Source organism: Pleurodeles waltl, chromosome 8, assembly GCF_031143425.1.
Source record: "Pleurodeles waltl isolate 20211129_DDA chromosome 8, aPleWal1.hap1.20221129, whole genome shotgun sequence".
Classification (NCBI taxonomy): domain Eukaryota; kingdom Metazoa; phylum Chordata; class Amphibia; order Caudata; family Salamandridae; genus Pleurodeles; species Pleurodeles waltl.
In genome coordinates, this window is record NC_090447.1 from 70719518 (window position 1) to 70739441 (window position 19924).

At 43.6% G+C, this 19924-nt stretch overlaps 1 protein-coding gene across 2 annotated transcripts in view; it reads left to right on the forward strand.

Annotated features, from left to right (window-relative positions):
- NUP98 (nucleoporin 98 and 96 precursor) overlaps positions 1-19924 on the forward strand; it is a 603720-nt gene that overhangs the window by 542853 nt on the left and 40943 nt on the right. For both annotated transcript variants that reach the window (XM_069203729.1, XM_069203730.1), the window contains exons 29-30: positions 3667-3888; positions 9273-9514. In XM_069203729.1, the coding sequence (XP_069059830.1) occupies positions 3667-3888; positions 9273-9514 (464 nt within the window). The remainder of the gene's footprint in view (positions 1-3666; positions 3889-9272; positions 9515-19924) is intronic.

The following is a 19924-nucleotide window of genomic DNA, read 5'->3' on the forward strand; positions in this document are numbered from 1 at the left end:
GCTAGTTGGAGTTTCCAAGGCAGCACTCACTTGCTGACGCTTTTTGTCTCAAGGTGAACTCAGACCTCCTTTACGCCTTCCTGTCTGTACCACTTCTGTCCAGAGTTCTGAAGAAGATCAAGAATGACCGGGTCTAAATAATCCTAGTGGCCGTGGACTGGGCACAGAGTATGGCATCCAGAGCTACTGAGCATGGCCACAGATCCTCCAATCAAACTGCCCGTTCAGGAGGATCTTCTGTCGCAGCAACAGGGGACGGTCTTCCACCTGAACCTGTCCAGTCTTTGCCTTCACACATGGACATTGAGCAGCAGCAGTTAACAACTTTTGACCATCCACCCAAAGTCTGTGACGTTTTCTTGGCAGTTAGTTGTCCCTCCACCAAAACGGTATACGCCTGTCATTGGTATAAATTTGTGGCATGGTGTACCAACAAGTCTGTTGATCCTCTCTCTGCTTCCCTCTTCTTTTGTTTATCCTTTCTTTTGCCCAGCAGGGCTATGCTTTGAGCACCCTTAAAGGTTATTTATCAGCTATCTCCGCTTTTCGTAGATTGCCAGGCCAACCTTCCTTTTTTAAGTCTCCTATTGTTGGTAGATTCCTTAAAGGACTCTCCCATTTGTTTCCTTTCACTCCGTTTATCATGCCTCAGTGGGACCTTAATCTTGTCCTCACTTAATGTGTGCTTCTTTTGAGCCGTTACAGAATTGTCCTTTGCTGCTCCTTACTCTCAAAACTGCATTTCTGGTTGCCATCACCTCTGCTCGGAGTGAGCGAGGTTCAGGCTCTTTTCTTCAAAACCCCCATTTTTGTCTGTTCACCCTGACAAAGTAGTGCTACGTATGAGGGCCTCCTTCCTTCCCAAAGTAGTATCATCTTTCATTTAGGCTAATCCATCACTTTGCCTACTTTATACGCACCTCCACATCCTGCTCATGAAAAGGAGAGACTCCACCGTCTGGATCGAAAAAGAGCATTGAGGAAAAACGCCAATCATACCAAAGATTTCCGGGTGGACGATCAGCTGTTTATTGAAAATGTGGGTGCAAAGAAAGGGAAGGCGGTGCAAAAGCTTACCATCTCACGATGGGTACTACTTTGGATCAAAATGTGCTACGCTTTGGCGTAGAAGCAACCCCCCAAGGGCTTGCGTGCTCAGTCCACCAGAGCAACTGCTGCTACCACATCATTGGCATGCAGAGTTACTGTCCTGGATATCTGCCAGGCTGCAACGTGGGCATCTCTGCACATGTTCATTAAACATTACTGCCCGGACAGTCAAGTCCACAGAGACCGCTTCTTTGGTCGTTCTGTCCTGTAGGACTTTGTAGTGTGATCTTAGTTCACAGCCCACCACAGAGGATGGTACTGCATGGGAATCTATTCTAAGGGAAGGAATCTGAAACCAGAAATCTCGATCAGATGAACAGCTTACTTACCTTTGGTAACTAACTGATAGAGACGTATTCTAGTTCAGATTCCTTACCGACCCATCCTCCCTGCTTGCCCACTGATTTCTGGGGATAGGGATTCCCTTTTCAGAGCCTTAGTTCTGTCACACCATTTTCAGAGTTCTTCATGGCTCCGCGCTTTGGTGTGGAAAGTCGTGAAAAGAAACTGACGTTACCTTGCAGAGGCGTGGCGCCTATGTACAACCCTGACGTCATTACAGCGAGTACGATGCCAACAACTGACGCAATTTACCGATGCCACATACTGCTTGAAGAAAAATCTCCAGATCCAGTCTGATACGTGGGGGAATTTCTAAGGTAAGGAATCTGCAACTAGAATGTCTCTTCCAGATAAATCATTGCCAAAGGTAAGTAACTTGTTCATTCAGCCTTTTAAGCGTTTTAGTTTGCCTGATCAGACCGCGTTTAAATCGCTGGATGCTCTGTGAGATGTTTTTCATCCACGTTTCCCTCTGCCTGTTCATTGTGCCGCAGTAGGATCTCGTTCTGTCCTCAGTTTCCTGGTGGGTCCTGATTTTGAGACTGTGTATAGTGGTACCTTGAAGCTTCTAACTCAGGAAACTGTTTTTTATTGTAATTACTTTTGCATTTTAGATCCATGAGTTGCAAGCATTGTCTGGTTTGCCTCTGTACACTACCTTCTTCTCTACAAGCAAATATTTAGGACTCGTGCATCCCTTTCTTCTGAAAGTGGTGTCACCCTTTCATGTGGAGCAGTGATTCTTGCTGTAGTGTTCTTTCCACCACATCACTCCTAGGGGTGGCTGCAGGGTTAGATCCTCAGTGAGCCATTAGCATCTACATTGTTCAGTAGGTTTTCAGTGCCCAGTTAGATTGGCCTGTGCAGAGAAAGGTAAGGTGTTCTGAAGCTTGATGTTGCAGAGATGGATCATCTTTTGCATCAAACTGTGTTGTCCCTTGGCAGCTTGAAAGGAGCATCCTGAGGGCCTTAAGGCACATTCCACCATGCAAGGGCTATGAATATAGTCTTGGCTCAGGTTGTTTGTTTTGGACATCCGCTAGGCAGCCAAGTGGGCTTCAGGCCATACTATCACCAGTTAGTATGTGGAGTGTTGGGTCCAAAGGGAGCGTCATTTTGTCTGCCTGCTCCTGTAGGACTTACGGTGCAAAGTCCACTTATTAGAGGAAGCATTGCTTTAGTGTCAATAAACAAGATGAGTAATGTACAGATTGAAGTATCCATCAGAAGAAAGCTACTTACCTTTGGTGACCCTCTTTCTGTCCGACACTCCCTCTAACAACAGATTCATCATAGACTACTCATCCCACCATTTTGTGCAGTGAATATTTAGTAGTTAATGTTCCAATTTAGCTTCACACACAATTCGTGTTCTCAGTCTGTCAATCATGATTTTTGTCTGAGGTTGTGAAAAGAATAATGAAGAAACTGATTTTAGTGGTTGGAGGTGGTGCCTCTCTGCAGGCAGTTTCATGTCTGAAGGTGGAGTTAAAATGGAGGTAGATGGTGCCACCTGTCTGCAAACAGAAACTGTTGTAAGAGTTTCTGGACTTAGTCTGGTACCTGCAAAGAACAACAAGTTGAGGACTTCTTGGGTTTAAACCAGAAGGTGTGTTACGAAAGGCAAGTAAGTTAATTATAAAGGTGTTCTTGCAAGGCAGAAGGCCCTAGTGAGGTGGCCGCTATTGCAAAATCTGTTGCTTGTCTGACCTACTACCATAAATAGAATTTTGCTTTGCAGTTAATGCACAACATGTTGGTGTAGAATATTGTCGCACTGCACAACATATGTAATTCTAACAGTAGTTTTCCTGTTCAAGAATATTCTGCATTCATCTCACCTTTCCACCTCACTACTGAAGTTGAGTGTTGGAAAATATTTCAAACATACATGCATTATGCTTCACATAGAGTATGAGGCCAGGAAAATCAGAATCTAAATATGTAATGCAGTGTGCTTCAGGCTGACATCTTAAGACATACTGACTCCTGTTATTATGGTCCAAAATACACCATGCCACCAATATACTTTTCTGGGACCAACCACTAAATGTCATAACCATGCATGGGCTGTGAATCTAGAATAATGTCAAGCTACAAAGCTTTTTGAATAAATAAGTAGCTGTTTAATTTATTTACTGGTTACTTGATCACAGTTATGGTGATTAGTCTGCATGTGTCACAATGTAGTAATTTTGTTATCTTTTTTTGTAGACATTATGAGCTCTATCAGTTGCTTGATCCTAGCAGCGTGACTTCTGACCCCTTGGACTACCGCCTCAGTTGGCACTTGTGGACAGTACTGCAAGCCTTGAACTACACCCATTTATCAGAGCAAAGCCAGGGAGTACTGCATGCCAGTTACGCTGCCCAGCTGGAGAATGTGGGACTGTGGCAATGGGCGATTTTTGTTCTTTTACACATCACAAATACACAGTAAGTAAGAGCTTGATTTATGGATCATGAACAACTGGCAGATCATGAAACTGTTTAACATTCTGCTGTTACCCCAAGTTTCAGATGTATAATGTTCCCTAAAAAGTACTAGTTTTGTTAAATGTGAATTTTGTCCGCTTTATTTGCATTCTACCGAGTTGGTGTTAGCACTTGTTTTAGGCCCTTCACTGTGCATTTAGGATAAAACAGAAAAAATATTTGTATCTTGCTGTCTGGTGGGTTTACACGTGTTCACGTGGCATTGGTTTTGCGCAGACTGTTTTGGATATGGCAGATGTAGGAATATAACGGCACAGACACTTGATCAGACAACATTGATAATGTCAAGAAATTGTCATATTTCTGTTTGACAGCATGTTATTACTCTTCACTTGAAAAGTTCGATTTGTAATTGTTCTCTAAAAACTAGATTGATAATCAAATTTGTCCATTGACAAACCTTTGGCCAAGTTGCCATTTTCAGCAGAAGCCAAAGTGTTTGTGCGATTTGAAGGGAATATTTCCTACAAGCACCCTGTCCAGCAGCTCCACACCACTTTCTTTCTGAACAAGCTAGTGCTTCAGACTAAGACTGCGTTCCTCCCGAAATCTTCACGCCTTCCCACATTGGTTAATCCATCACTTTGCTGGTGTTCTTTGCCCCTCCTTATCCATTCAAGAAAGGAAGAAAGACTCCATTGATTAGACCCTAAGAGAACTCCAAGCTTGTACCTTGATTGCACCAGGAGCCATCAGGTGCACAATCAGCTCCTCATCGAATTCGCTGGAACAAAGAATGGTAGGGCAATATAGAAACAGACTATCTCCAGATGGTTGTGTAAAAATCTGATATGGATTGGCCAAAAACAAGCATCTGGGATGGTTGCAGACTCCTTTCATCGGAGCCAAGGTTACCACCACCAGAGTGGCACATGGAGTGCTGGTCATGGACATCTGCCAGGCTGTTGTGTGGGTGTCAGCTCACACATTATTTAATCAATGTCTGTACAGCCAGGTCTGGCATTTTGCTAGGAGTGGCATTTTGCCTGTTCAGTCCTGCATGACTTTTTGGTCTGAGCCCTTCCATAGACTGCATTCCACCCCTCTGTCCCCTGGACAATACCTGGGGATGACTTTGGAATCTATTCACAAGGTTGGGAATCTTTGGTTAATGATATCCATCAAAAGAACAGGTTACTCACTTTTGGTAATCTTTCTGGTGGATAATCGATCTAACTGCAGATCTCCATACTAACCTACTCTCCTCCCCCTCAATGGAATCAACACTTTAGTTCCACATTAAAAATATATCTGCATACTGACAGTTGATTATTGAATGCTCCATGTCCGATGGCACCGACATTGGAATGAAACTGAAGTTGAGTTGCAGTTATATGGTAGCCCGATATCACATTTAGAGCTGGACAGACTTGATGCAAATTATATGATGACACCTACCAGTGCTCAAGGGAATTGCTGAGAAACAATTCCCTTATCCAGTCTAGCTCCTGGGACTATTCACAAGGTGAGGGGTCTGCAGTTACAGTATCCATCAGAAAGAGCATTACCAAAGGTAAGTAACTTGTTGTTCTGGGGTTTGTCAGAGAGCCAGCTCCATGTAACCCTTTTGCAGCTACAGGTGATCAGTCTGGCCCTGAAAACCTTCCTGGCATCCATCAAGGGCTGGTACAGGTGCTCACAGCCAACACACCTACCATGTAATACTGAAACATGCTTGAAAGAGAGGGTCTGGGGACCTGTGGCAGGAAGCCTTCCTTCTAGGTAGTGGCTAGACTATCGGAACATCTTTCTGGTACACAACCATCTGGCAGAGCAAACAAACTGAGCCCATCTATGACAGGATGCCCACACTCTGCTAGATGGGACGAATCACTTGGCAGACCGATTCAAGGGAGAGAGTGGGAATAGGCTTTGGAGCAAGAATGCCAAATATCCAGAAACACTGAAAATAAATATATGCAGTTTAATTACATACCTCAGTCTTCATAGACTTAATTTCATGAAGCAAACGGACGAGTTTCCCCAGTGTAATACGGAAGATAACACCTTGTACCTTTGTCACTCTTGCAGAGCATTAAAACTAATTTGTGAAGAGAAGCAATTGATCATTGTGTGTGTTTGAGACAATGATACTGCAAGACTAGTGGGCTACTGGAACACTGTATTATTATTTGTGTTTGAGTTATGGGCACTTTTCGAGCAAGTGAAAAAAGTATACATTTTGTTCTGGTGTATTAGCTAAAACTGGAGCACTTAGAAATTAAATATACAGCATGTGTCAGTTTTGAAGTTCTAAAAAACAGAAAAAGTTTCAAGTTCGGCATATCTACCCACTTTAGCAGTAACCACCAACAGGTTTTGTACCAGTATGGAGGCAGGAGTAAAAATACCTAGTCTCCATCCTTCACTTCCGCTACCCCAGTCGCTCCAGAACTGGACACATTCTTATGGATACTTCTAACCACAGACTCCTTACTTAGAATATCCATACGTGCCAGACAGGATCTGGAAGATTTAAACCAGTATTGCTCCTGCAAGCCGGTAGGACCACCATGCAGCTCTATGTTGACTTTGTTCCACCCCATAATTGACACAGACACATGCGTGCCCACATAATTTGCTTCCTTTCTGCTTCTTTCTATGTGGATCCTCTACAAGGGAGCAGGTCTCCTCCAAAAACTACAGGCTTTGAACCTTGTCAGGATTGTCATAAACAAATGTCTGTGACTTAGTCACATGAAGTGTGCATCTGTTTGTGGGCTTGGGGCACAATTCTAAGTTTTGCAAAGATTGTGTCATAATGAATCCTAAGATGATCCGGAAACGTGAAGCAAAGCTGTACGTCTCAACACCATACGAAATTGCACAATTCCTGCTTGAAGTTTAGACGCACGCCCTTCTGTTGCTCTGTGGGCTTCTCCTGCTGTAGGTACTTTTTGTGGTCCAAGTCTACTGGAAAGTTTAAATCGATGTGGAAGCACAAGGAGGCTAAGCAGGATTTATCCCCATCCTGCCACTCTATGCCAAAGAAGTTGTGAGGATGTCTGTCACTCTGTCCGCTGGCGATGAGCAGATTACACAACGGATACCAGGGTATTGGCAGTATTGGAACAGTGAACCCTTTGGAGGGCCATGATGCATATTTTTAGTGCTCAAGCTGCTCCCTCTGGCGCAATTCCGGCCCCTCGGGATTCATGGAAGCCTCTAGTTGGAGTATGGCTGACAGATTCATCCTTGGTGCAATCTATCCTCGTGCACCAGTCTCTGGTTCCTCATTGGCTTTGTTGCTGACATTTACTCCAGCACCATAATTCACGCTGGACTCTACAGCTTTGATGCTGGCCTCGACCGCTCCAGAGTAGAACTTTGTCAATAATGCCCGATTTCAAGCCAAATTTATCAGTCTCCAATGAAATATCCCGAATCCGTCTGACACATCCTTTCCCTGTTCTGAACCACCCTCCTGTGCTTTAACTTTTCAGCTCTAACTCCGGTCAGTCAGTCCGCTTTTGAAATGACAATGGAGATGAGGATGAATTACTTCCACACTGCACTTTCACCGCCTAGTAAACCCTAAATCTTTCCTTTTCATGCGTCTCACTTCTGGGAGGAACAAAGTTGATTCGAAACAGCACTACAACTCCTACTGGCATGCAGGAGCAATGCTCTATTAAATCTTGCAGGTTCAGTCTAGCACCTTAAAATATTCCCAGGGTGAGGTATCTGCCAGAAGCCGCATTATGAAGGTAAGTAAGTTCTTCTCCACTCATGATTTGAGTGGAGGGTTTAGGGAGAAATGTGTCTCGCATTTTTCAAAAGTGACAGGTGAGGACTTCAGACCAGTTTAACATCCATATTGTCGTCTCAGGATATTACCTCTCCTACCTGGAGATGTCTCCACCCTTCCCCTGCTGCTTTCTCCTTTGCAAATAGCATAATGATCTTGACCTTGAGTGCCAAAGAAAGTAGTAGCACTCCACCCACTCCTGGCTTTGAAATGTCTAAGCAAATTCCTCAAATTTCTAAGAAAGAAATATTTAAGATTGTGCATATTCAACACGTTTAAAGCCTGCAGTTATAGGACTAGTTGGTCTTTTTAGGCAGTAATTGTGCTAATTTCAGTGTTTGAATAGCTGAGCAACCCTAGAAAATAGGCAGTGATCAGTGGCGGGAGGGTGCGGGGTGGCACATGAACTGTTTTGTAAGTGGTTCTTATACAAGACGGTTTGACAGGCTGGTACTTAGACTTCATTAATTTTTCAAAGTATTACTTTCTTGGTGTGGATGATTAAGCAACATCTCCAATTGGCAGGCATAAGATCTTTTTGGGTGTAATAATAACTTGTGTATTCTTCCGCCTGCATTAATCACCAATAGTTAGGAGTGGTCGGTGTACAGAAAAGTAGGCAGCAGGTATCCATTAGAAGATAGTTACTTACATTCAGTAGTATCTTTTTGATTGCTAACAATAGCTCCTGCAGTGTCTGTACCCTGTCCTTCAGCCTCTCCTTGAGAATGAAACTGTTTTTCAAATGTTTTTCTGTTTTTTGGCTGCCCCTCTGCGTCATAAGTCTTTGACTGTGGAATAAACTCGCCGAACCAATGTCACTTCCACATTGGTCGCCCTGGAACCACTTTGTCACTGGCTCTATACCTGATTCCGAACAGTGCCATCTGATGCCAGTATCTCCAGAATGCTGTTAAATAAAAATCGTACTCTAGTCTGGTATTTGGTATGAAGAGTCTCATGTAAGGAATCTGCTGGAGTCATTGTTTGCTTCAGAAAGAGCATCACCAAATGTAAGTAACTTGCTCATGGGAATCTTCCTAGTACATCAGAAGTAGGTGTATAAATGGTAATTCATTCATCCTTTGTCAACTTATGTATGGATAACTTTGAAATATTTATGCAACTCACACTGAAATATTAGTTCTAGAAAAATATTGGCAGTATCAAAACATTCACTAGGTTTACCTAAACTTTCTTGAGTTGAATGCCAATATAATATTTTGTTCTTCATATACAGGCTATTAAAGTTGATATGATTATTAAGAGCCAAATAGTTGTGTGTTTTTGGAGATTAGTTATCTTTGGGTGATTTCAAAGCAAAATTGATGCTACTTATCAATAGACTAAAAAAATGTAATGGAGATTTTTTCAGATTACTCCAGGAAGTGACTTAATAAAGCAAATTGTTGATGCATTGTTGACGTTCAGTTGCTTGTCAGAAGTTGCCACTTATGATGTTGAAAACTGGTGCAAACTCATAATACTTAAGATTTTTTACAGGGTGCCGCAGGTGTAATCTCCATCTAAAGTGTCCTTTGTGTATTATTTATAATAAGCATTGCTATTTTTTCAGGATGCGTGAGAGGGCAGTGCGTGAGCTACTGAACCGTCACTGCACCCTGTCTGAGACACCAGAGTCCCATGATAAGGAAGACTTCCTGGTAAAGAGGCTCAGTGTTCCTGCATCCTGGATTCATGAAGCCAAAGCTATGCGAGCCAGGAAGGAAGGCGACAAGCACAAGGAAGCTTTGTACCTTTCCAAAGCCGGACATTGGAACCAGTGTCACAAACTGGTCACTCGGCATCTAGCATCGGGTGAGCTGCGTCTTCAAAGTTGAGCCCTTGAATTCTGAACATGACATTATAAAAATGAAAATGTTTAAACAAAAAAAAAAAAAGAATTCCAGACTAAGGCAAAACAAAATGGTTTACAGTTAAGGGTTTTCAAATGTCCTCTCGGTTTTTAAAAGTTTGTTGGTAACTCCTTAATGACAAAATGCCTTGAAAGTATTGGACACATTCCTCGTCTGATAATCAGCTTTGATTGTATGATGCTGACAAGCTTTTGCATGGCTATATCTTTGATAATCATTTGCAGTAGAAAAGATCTTTTGTCTCAAGCTTATATTATTGCACAAAGTAAGGGAAATTATCCATGCAACTTTTACTTCTGCCCTCCTTTTCCATTTACCTGTCATTCTGCTGTTCCAATGATCCATAAAGTAATTATTCATTATAACAGTAGATCGTTTTCTCTAGGTGTGTAGTATTCATAATACTGCTTATATGCTATATCTTTCCAGTTCTAAAGCCTGGATGCATAAAGACTTTAAAATAGAAGTGATTGCCTTTTATTAGGGTGGAGCCTGCGTTGCTCGCGCATGCGTATCGCAGCGAGACGCTTTAGTTATTAGAAAAGGGCTCGGAGCCCTGTCGACATCACGTCAGTGTTTTTTATTGGTTCATGGGCTTGCCTATTAAAATCGACTAATGAAAGCAAGCGGAAGGCATGCACACATCATGCCTTTTCCGGTCGCTAGCCCTCCTCGAGCGCATCGACCAAATACAGAAAACATGCGAGGCTCGCTGTCTTCTGTCCGGCTCGTGGACTACTTTTTCTCTATTTTACTAGCGCGATTTTGCTTGGCAGAAGTCGAGCGCTTTACACAGTTAATTGCACTTTTTCGGTTACGTACATAAATACACTTTATTCCGATAGGTGAAAAGTCGGGTTAGGAGTTTACAATGCTATCCGCTCTAACATGAGCAAACGCGAGACCCGTTGCATTGCAAATGCTTGTTTTTTTGTTTTTTTTAAATGAGCATTGGTCTTGCCACTTGATTCCAGATAGAACTGGGCTTCAATGCTTTCCCCCTCTCATAGTGCAAATCAGCTTTGCTTCCTTAACTTTTTTAGGTCGAGCCTAGACAGTGCCCGTGCTGTCACTTCAAGAACTGTTGTATATACTTCGTGGGCTTCAAATCCACTCATTGCATTTCATTTATCTATTTCAGTGTACTTTAACCACTTAGAAGCAAGGATTTTTTAATTTGTCTGTTTAGTCCCTCCCGTGCTCATTTGTTTCCTCAACAGAGCAGCGCCTGTCTACTGGTAAAGTTCCACTTTATTACTTATCTTTTCATGTCTGGGACAATTTATTTCCTTCCTTTCCTGCCCATCTTTGTCGTGGCAGCTTAAAGGTATCCACCACTATAACACCCCCCCATCCACAACACTCACTACAGGCTAACTCTGAAAACAGGCCTGTAAATATTATGTCATCACATTTGCATACTATTTTTCCAAGGGTGCCTGGGGGGTGCTGTCAGGCCAGACTTGCCTCTGCAGTGCTGCAGGTTGCTCCTGGACACAACCTGTTGTGGTCTCTGTACATCGGGCAGGAGGGTTCCAGGGCAGCTGTGCATCCACCGCTACTGTCGGGAGCTGCTGCTAAGGTATAGCGCCCTAGTGTCTGTCTGATGGTGTGCTTCTGCAATGGGACACTGTGTGTTCGATGGCATGTGTAGCTGCAGATACACATGCTGTGCACTGTTCCTGCCATCTAGTGTTGGGCTCGGAGTGTTACAAGTTGTTTTTCTTCGAAGAAGTCTTTTCGAGTCACAGGACCGAGTGACTCCTCCCTTTCAGCTCCATTGCGCATGGGTGTCGACTCCATCTTAGATTGTTTTCTTTCTTCCATCGGGTTCGGACGTGTTCCTCTTCGCTCCGTGATTCGAATCGGGAAAGTTTAAAAAAATCATTGAAAATCCATCGGTATTGGTTTTCCTATAGCTACATCGGCACCGACGAGACAAACGCTTTGGCGGTCCTTCGGGGCTTCCGCACCCAACCGAGGTCTGGCCGGCCCGACCACACCTGTCGTCGAAGCCTCATGGACCGGACCCCCTTCCGTTTCTGTCCGACGTGCCACGCCAAGTATCCTTATACAGACCAGCATCGGGTCTGTAATCTGTGTTTGTCACCGGAACACCGAGAGGATACCTGTGAGGCCTGCAAGGATTTTCGTCAAAGAAGACCTTAAGAGATCGACGAGCAAGACGCTTGCAGATGGCATCGAAATTGACACAACTTGACGTCGAGGAGGAAGAGATGACTATCTCGATCCAGGGTTCGGAATCTGATGACCCCGACGGAGACAGACCACCAGCGGGCCAAAAAGTGAGTACACCTGCCCTGACCCAGCCCCAAAGTCAGTCCAAAAAAACAAAAGGCCTCGGTGATGCCACTGCCGGAGGGCCATGGCTCGACCCACAAGAAAAGCGGTGACCAAGTATCATCCTCGGCACCGAAAAAGGCCAAGATCGTGCCGTAGTCTTCAAACTCTGGTCGAGAAACCAGCATCGAAAAGAGTCGACACCGACTGGTCGAATCCAATAAGCCTCGAAAGAGCCTTTCGGAGCCGAGACCAACTGTGACCATGGGTATTTCGGTACCGAAAAAAACGGCTTCAGAGCCGAAAGACTTCTTATACAGAAGAACATGGGCTCTCCCAACAACTTAAAGAGAGGCACAGGTTTGAGCAGGAGCTGGATGTGGAGGAGTTTGACCTAAGTCAACCAAGATTACACATCCAGAAGGATACTGGGAAAATACAAACTGTCCATCCTCTTAAATTTAAAAGGAAATTGGCTTTTCAAACAGACTGAAACTGAGCAGCCAAGAGTAAAGGTGGCTAGAGAAAAAACACCACCTCCACATTTCTCGCCAGAAATATCGCCTCCACATTCGCCAAGGGCAAGGTCACCATTTGGCATCCCAACTGCACAGTCACCCACACATACTGTGCAAAGACAGGACGATGCAGATCCCTGGGACCTCTGCGATCCACCGGTTTCAGACAACAGTCCTGACTGCTATTCCTCAAAGCCATCTCCTCCAGAGGATAGCACATCTTATACACAAGTACTAGCCAGGGCTGCGACATTCCATAATGTTACTTTGCACTCAGAGGATGGCTTTCTTTTCAATACCCTGGCGTCCACTCATGCGTCATATCAAAGCCTGCCCATGCTACCAGGCATGCTTAAGCATGCACAACAAGTCTTCCAAGAGCCGGTCAAGGGAAGGGCCATTACAACGCGGGTGGAGAAAAAATATAAACCACCACCGTCGGACCCTGTGTTCATTACACAGCAGCTCCCTCCGGACTCTATAGTAGTGGGAGCCGCAAGAAAGCGGACAAATTCACAATCATCAGGAGATGCGCCACCTCCTGATAAAGAAAGCCGCAAATTTGACACGGCTGGGAAGAGAGTGGTGTCGCAAGCGGCCAACCAATGGTGTATCGCCAATTCACAGGCCCTCCTCGCCCGTTACGACCGAGCCCATTGGGACGAAATGCATGATATTATTCAGCATTTACCAAAAGAAAATCAAAAACTGGCTCAACAGGTGGTTGAGGAGGGACTGGCCATCTCCAACAACCAAATCCGCTCTGTACTGGACTCTGCCGATACAGCAGCAAGAACTGTAAACACAGCAGTTACCATCAGGAGGCATGCATGGCTATGCAGTTCTGGTTTCAAACCAGAAATACAGCAAGCGGTGTTAAACATGCCATTCAACCAGCAGCAACTATTTGGGCCGGAGGTGGACACTGCAATAGAGAAAATGAAGGACACAGACACGGCCAAAGCCATGGGCGCACTCTACTCTTCCCAGTATAGTGGAACATTTAGGAAGCCACAGTATAGGGGAGGGTTTAGACAGCAACCCTCAGACACATCCACCTCCCAAACAAAACCCACCTACCAGTCACAATACCAGAGAGGGGGGTTTCGTGGTTCATTCAGGGGACAATACCCAAGAACAAGGGGAAAATTCCAGCCTGCCAAGCAGACACCCAGTAACAAGCAGTGACTTCAATGTTACACTTCCCCAACACACATCACCAGTGGGGGAAAGATTAACAAAATGCCACAGACATAAGCACGGACACATGGGTTCTATCAATTATCCAACATGGTTACTGCATAGAGTTCACACATTTACCTCCAGATGTTCCCCAAGGACGCACAAACTGTCAGCCCAACATCTAGACCTACTGCAAATAGAGGTGCAAGCACTATTAACAAAACAAGCCATAGAATTAGTACCACATCTCCTCAAAAAGGAACAGGGATTTACTCCCTATATTTCCTTATTCCCAAAAAAGACAAAACACCAAGACCAATTTTAGATCTCAGGACGTTAAACCTCTTCATCAGATCATTTCCACATGGTCTGACACTACAAGATGTAGTTCCCTTGCTAAAACAGGAAGAATACATGGCAACACTGGATTTTAAGGATGCGTATTTCCACATACCCATCCATCTCACAGGAAATACCTCAGATTTGTCATACAGGGCAAACATTACCAATTCAAAGTATTGCCCTTCGGGATAACTACAGCACCCAGAGTATTTACAAAATGCCTCGCTGTAGTAGCAGCTCATATAAGGAGACATCACATGCACGTATTCCTATATCTCGAAGATTGGCTAATAAAAGCCAACACAACACCGGTGTCAGTCACACGCAATATGTAATGGATACTCTACACAAACTAGGGTTTTCTATAAATTACCAAAAATCTCACTTGCAACCATCCCAAATACAACAATACTTGGGAGCCACACGCAAAGCGCAATTGCCACTCCAAGCCCACAAAGAGTTCAATCGTTTCAAAATATAGTGTCAAGCATACAACCAAACCACCAGTACACAGTCAGGTTTGTATTGTCCCAAACGCACGGCTGCACATGCGGCCCTTACCACAGTGCCTAGCAAAACAATGGATGCAGGCACAGGGTCAACTACAAGATCTAGTGTTGATAGACCGCCAAACACACTTCGCTTCAATGGTGGAACCCTGTAAATTTAAACAAAGGGCGGCCATTTCAAGACCCAGTGCCTCACGCCATTATTATAACAGACGCTTCTATGATTGGGTGGGGAGCACACCTCAACAATCACAATACACAAGGTTATTGGGACAATCAACAAAAACAATTTCACATAAATCACTTAGAACTACTAGCGGTCCCCCTAGCACTAAACAAAGTACTATCTAAACAAACGGGGGGCTCCTAGCACAAAAGATTTGGCATTGGGCAATTCACAACAACATTCGTCTAATAGCGCAATATATACCAGGCATTCACAATCAGTTAGCTGTCAATCTCAGTCGGGATCACCAACAAACTCACGAGTGGGAAATACATCCCTAGATTCTACTGGATTACTTCCACCGCTGGGGGACACCAGACATAGATCGGTTTGCAACAAAATGCAAAATGACAAAACTTCGCATCCAGATACCCACACCCTCAGTCCAAGGGCAATGCTCTATGGATCAATTGGCCAGGGATATTTGCTTACGCTTTTCCCCCTCTCCCACTCATTCCTTTCCAAGTCAACAAACTGAGTCAAAACAAACTGAAACTAATACTCATAGCACCAACGTGGGCTCGCCAACCGTGGTACACCACACTGTCGGACTTCTCAGTAGTACCTCACATCAAACTCCCAAACAGACCAGATCTGTTAACACAACACAAACAGATCAGACACCCCAATCCAGCATCGCTCCACCTAGCAATCTGGCTCCTGAAGTCTTAGAATTTGGCTATCTAAACCTTTCAAATGAGTGTATGGAAGTCATTAAACAGCCAAGAAAACAGACAACAAGGCATTGTTATGCTAATAAATGGAAAAGATTTGTTTTCTACTGCCAATCAAATCACACCATTAGATGCCTCCATACAAAACATTGTGAGCTACTTACTACTCCTACAAAAAAGCAAATCTAGCTTTTTCTTCCATCAAAATTCATCTCACTGCAATCTCTGCTTATCTGCAGATTAAACATACACAGTCACTTTATAGAATCCCAGTTATTAAAGCCTTTATGGAAGGACTAAAAAGGATCATACCTCCAAGAACCCCATCAGTACCCTCGTGGAATCTTAATATTGTACTTACACGACTCATGGGCCCACCTTTTGAACCCATGCATTCTTGCCAGATCCAATTCTTGACTTGGAAGGTATCTTTTCTAATAGCCATCACTTCACTACGAAGTTAGCGAAATACAGGTGTTCACTATCGAAGAATCCTTTATACACATACACAAGCATAAAGTGGTTCTCTGCACAAATCCAAAATTTCTACCAAAAGTCATTTCACCATTTCATCTAAACCAAACAGTAGAGATCCCAGTCTTCTTCCCATAGCCAGACTCTGTAGCAGAAAGAGCACTGCATGCATTGGACATAAAAGGAGTGCTAATGTATTACATAGACAGAACAAAATAATTTCGTAAAACTAAGCAATTGTTCGTTGCTTTCCAAAAAACCCATGCTCGTAACCCTATATCCAAACAGGGCATAGCCAGATGGATAGTCAAATGCATACAGACCTGTTACCTCAAAGCTAAGAGAGCTACCCATTACACCAAAGGCCCACTCCACTAGAAAGAAAGGAGCAACAATGGCCTTTCTAGGTAACATACTACCAATGACAGAGATTTGTAAGGCAGCCACTTGGTCTTCACCTCATACGTTTACCAAACATTACTGTGTAGATGTGTTAGCAACACAACAAGCCACAGTAGGACAGGCAGTACTAAGAACATTATTTCAAACAACTTCAACTCCTACAGGCTACCCACCGCTTTGCGGAGGATTACTGCTTTGTAGTCTATGCACAGCATGTGTATCTGCAGCTACACATGCCATCGAACGGAAAATGTCACTTACCCAGGGTACATCTGTTCGTGGCATGTTGCGCTGCAGATACACATGCGCCCTCCCACCTCCCTGGGAGCCTGTAGCCGTTCAAGTTGCATTAAAATTGTATATATGTAAATAAATATTCCTTTACCGCAAACTGTGTACATACATATCTATTCCTTTGCATGGACATCTTTAGTATCCACATTCTACCACTCCTACCTCATCCTATGCAGGGAAAACAATCTAAGATGGAGTCGATGCCCATGTGCAATGGAGCCGAAAAGGAGGAGTCACTCGGTCCTGTGACTCGAAAAGACTTCTTCGAAGAAAAACAACTTATAACACTCTGAGCCCAACACTAGATGGCAGGAACAGTGCACAGCATGTGAATCTGCAGCGGAACATGCCACGAACAGATGTACACTGGGTAAGTGACATATATATATATTTTTTTTCTCCATTTCGAGGCCTGGTCCCATCCTTTATTTTTTACAAATTATAACTCTGCAGCATGGTTAGTGTTTAACCCCACTGTCAAGATCTGTGATTGGCTGGCGCATGACTCTACTAACGTCTTTAAGCGGTGAGGTTCAAAAAACCGCTTTGGACGATGGTGAATGAAGTTTCTTATGTGGCTGCCACACAAGCAGATACATACAACTTGAAGCAAGAGCAGCATGACCGCGAGGAAATGAGTACTGGATGAGGGCGGGATGTGTTTTCTGTAGGTAGTTTCCACTGATGTACAGGCTCACATACTAGAATCCTTTGAATGTCACATTCTATTTAGGAACACACATCTGTTTATCTGCAATTCAGGATTCTCATGGCACACTGCCATATTGATGAGAAGGCTTGAGTTCCACCGTGCGTTCTGTGCTGCACAAACAAGATGTGTTCTCTGTGTTCCTGGTTAATGGGCTCCTAATATCAGTGGGGACTGCACAGTTTATATGATTGATATTAATTTTATTTTTAATCCTCCCATTCTCCTGTTAAACAGTTTTTGGACTAAGCTCATGGGTAGTTCCTTTTATTGGTTCAGATAAACGTACGATCAGTCGAATAATGTTTTCTCTTAAAGGGTATTCAAATGTTGTAAACCCATAAAGACCTTCATCATTTTACCTTAAAAGTATAATTTTATTTGGCACTTTAGTGCCGTAGTCGCAACAGTAAGGGCAGGAAAGCCACAAGGTGTTTTTCCATCCCCCCCCCCCCTGTCCAGGCTGGTTTGTTTCTTCCTTTCTATAAACAATGCTGTAGGCTCACAGCTCCAGCACCCACCGTGGAGGCTCTAGCCATTCATTTACTTTCACAAGCTGTTTGTTTAGCCTAAGAAAACAGTGTGGAAATGTATTTTCTGCTTTGCTTTAGCCACATATTTACATTGTGTGGAAAAAATTGACACTACATGCAGTAGTGCATAAGTTGCTACTTAATGTTGCCACCTACCCAGAATTTTCCCAACATTATAACCATTTTCTCGGAGACAAGTTCCATCCCTAGAGAAAGATAGTTAAACCAAATGTTATCCTAGTATTCACCACCAGCCTAAGGTGGTATTGGAAACATTCTGTAAATGTTAATTTGTGTGTGCAATCCAGTAATATTTGCTGTCATCGATTTTGCTATTTTCTGGCTGGTCATGCACAGCCAGCTTGTATTTTCTTCAGAAAGCTGGCGCCCATGCATGAACCCTGCAATCTGACCTACCAGAGTGGCTCAGAAGCTTGAAGGTCTGCCTTTCCTGCAAGAGAAGAAGAGGTGGGGGCAAACAGGATGGTTATCACATGCAAGGACTCAGAGGCTTGTATTTGCAGCTTTACAAAAGACTGCATCCCAGCCACACAAGCAAGTCTATCCCAGCCATCTAAATTGCATTAACACTCAGAACAGCCCCCCTTCCGTCCCTAGCTTTAAAACTGATTCCTTTCTCTTTGAAATAACAGATTTGCCCTTACTGGGCACGAATAGCATTTCCAGTTTTCATAAAATAGCACAAAAGCCCGAACTTGGGTGTGTGTGGCTGTTCACCAGTGACACGTGAAGTAACAGTAGATGGTGTAGCACCCATGAGAATGTGCTGCATGGCTAAACACAAGGTCCCAAAGGCGAGACCTATTGGATAAGCCAGTGCTTTTATTTTTTGCTACTGTTACTGATGTTTCTTCCTTTCCAAATGTGTACCTTTTATCTGTTATGACATTGCTTTATGGTTGAGGTTTGGATTACTTTGCAGACTTGGAACGGTGGACTTGTTTTTATTCCACACTTTGCAAATGATATATAGATCTCAACTTCTTTACAAGTTATTTTTGTTAGCTTTCTCTAAATTCAGTTCCATCTGAATTCACTACTGTATTACTTGCTCCCAGCAGGTAATTGTAGTTACTTTATTCTTCTGAGAGCATTACCTCAGTTAACATCTGCTTTTAAATCCTTAAGCTTTTCTCATTGGACCAACTGGCAGGCTAGTAGCAGTCACTCAAATAGGGATGCTGGACGCTAATTGCAATTTTCTTTTATTGTCCTGTATTATAGCACTTGTATAGCGCTTACTGACCAGAGTGAGGCTATGCTTTACTGGCATGATGTACACTATTTCAATTGCTGGGACTGTATGACTAGTGTTGGTTAAGCATGAGGTTCAGAGATGTTCTTCAAGCATAGTGTTTCAGCACCTTACATAGAAGTAGTAAGCATAATATAAATGCTGCAGTACAATAAAGTGAATGTCATTGAGCATTATAATTATTTGTTACAGTTAGTGTGAGAATAGATTCAGTCACACCTACCTACCAATTACAGGTGGCAGTGATGAGGCCCACAATAGATGGTCTAACTAGCAGTCCAAGTTACTGTTTCTCTCAGTGGGATGAGCTTTAGGGGAAGTAGCATGGAGTGGGAATTGTGAAGGTCCAGAGTGGAGGGAGGAGAGTACAGAAAAATAGCGGGCTTTAGATACAGAGTGACTATAGATAAGCACTTAGCAGGAGGGGCCTGTGCGGGAAAAGGGGGAAATGTTCTGGAGTCCCTGTCCTAATCTCAGATGGCCCAAACAGGAACAGTCTGGGAGTAGTTAATAAAGGGCAGGTGCAAGAACTGGCAGGCCACTGGTCCTAACATGGTGTGCCAGAGAGAGAGAGAGAGAGAGACAAACTGAGTAGTTGCTGCGTGGAATGTGCTTGGCCTTCATGAGCAAGTTTTGAACTGGATTAGAGGGAAAGGACAAGGACACGTAGATGCCAGTTTGAGCTGTAAATCTGGGTCTACATGACTGTTGTCATTTTGGTCTGCTTTGATTGGGTCTTTGATGGGTTAGCCTGCAAGATTCAAAGTAAACATCTTTATGTGTGCTCCAGTAATGCCAAGGTCAGTAGAGACTGAGTTTAAGTAAAAGGCAGAAAGGAGCAGGGTGTAAGGTTTTTGTAAGGTAAAAGTTAGCTGGGAAAGGTCCAAAAGCAGGGTGTTAAAAAAAGAGCC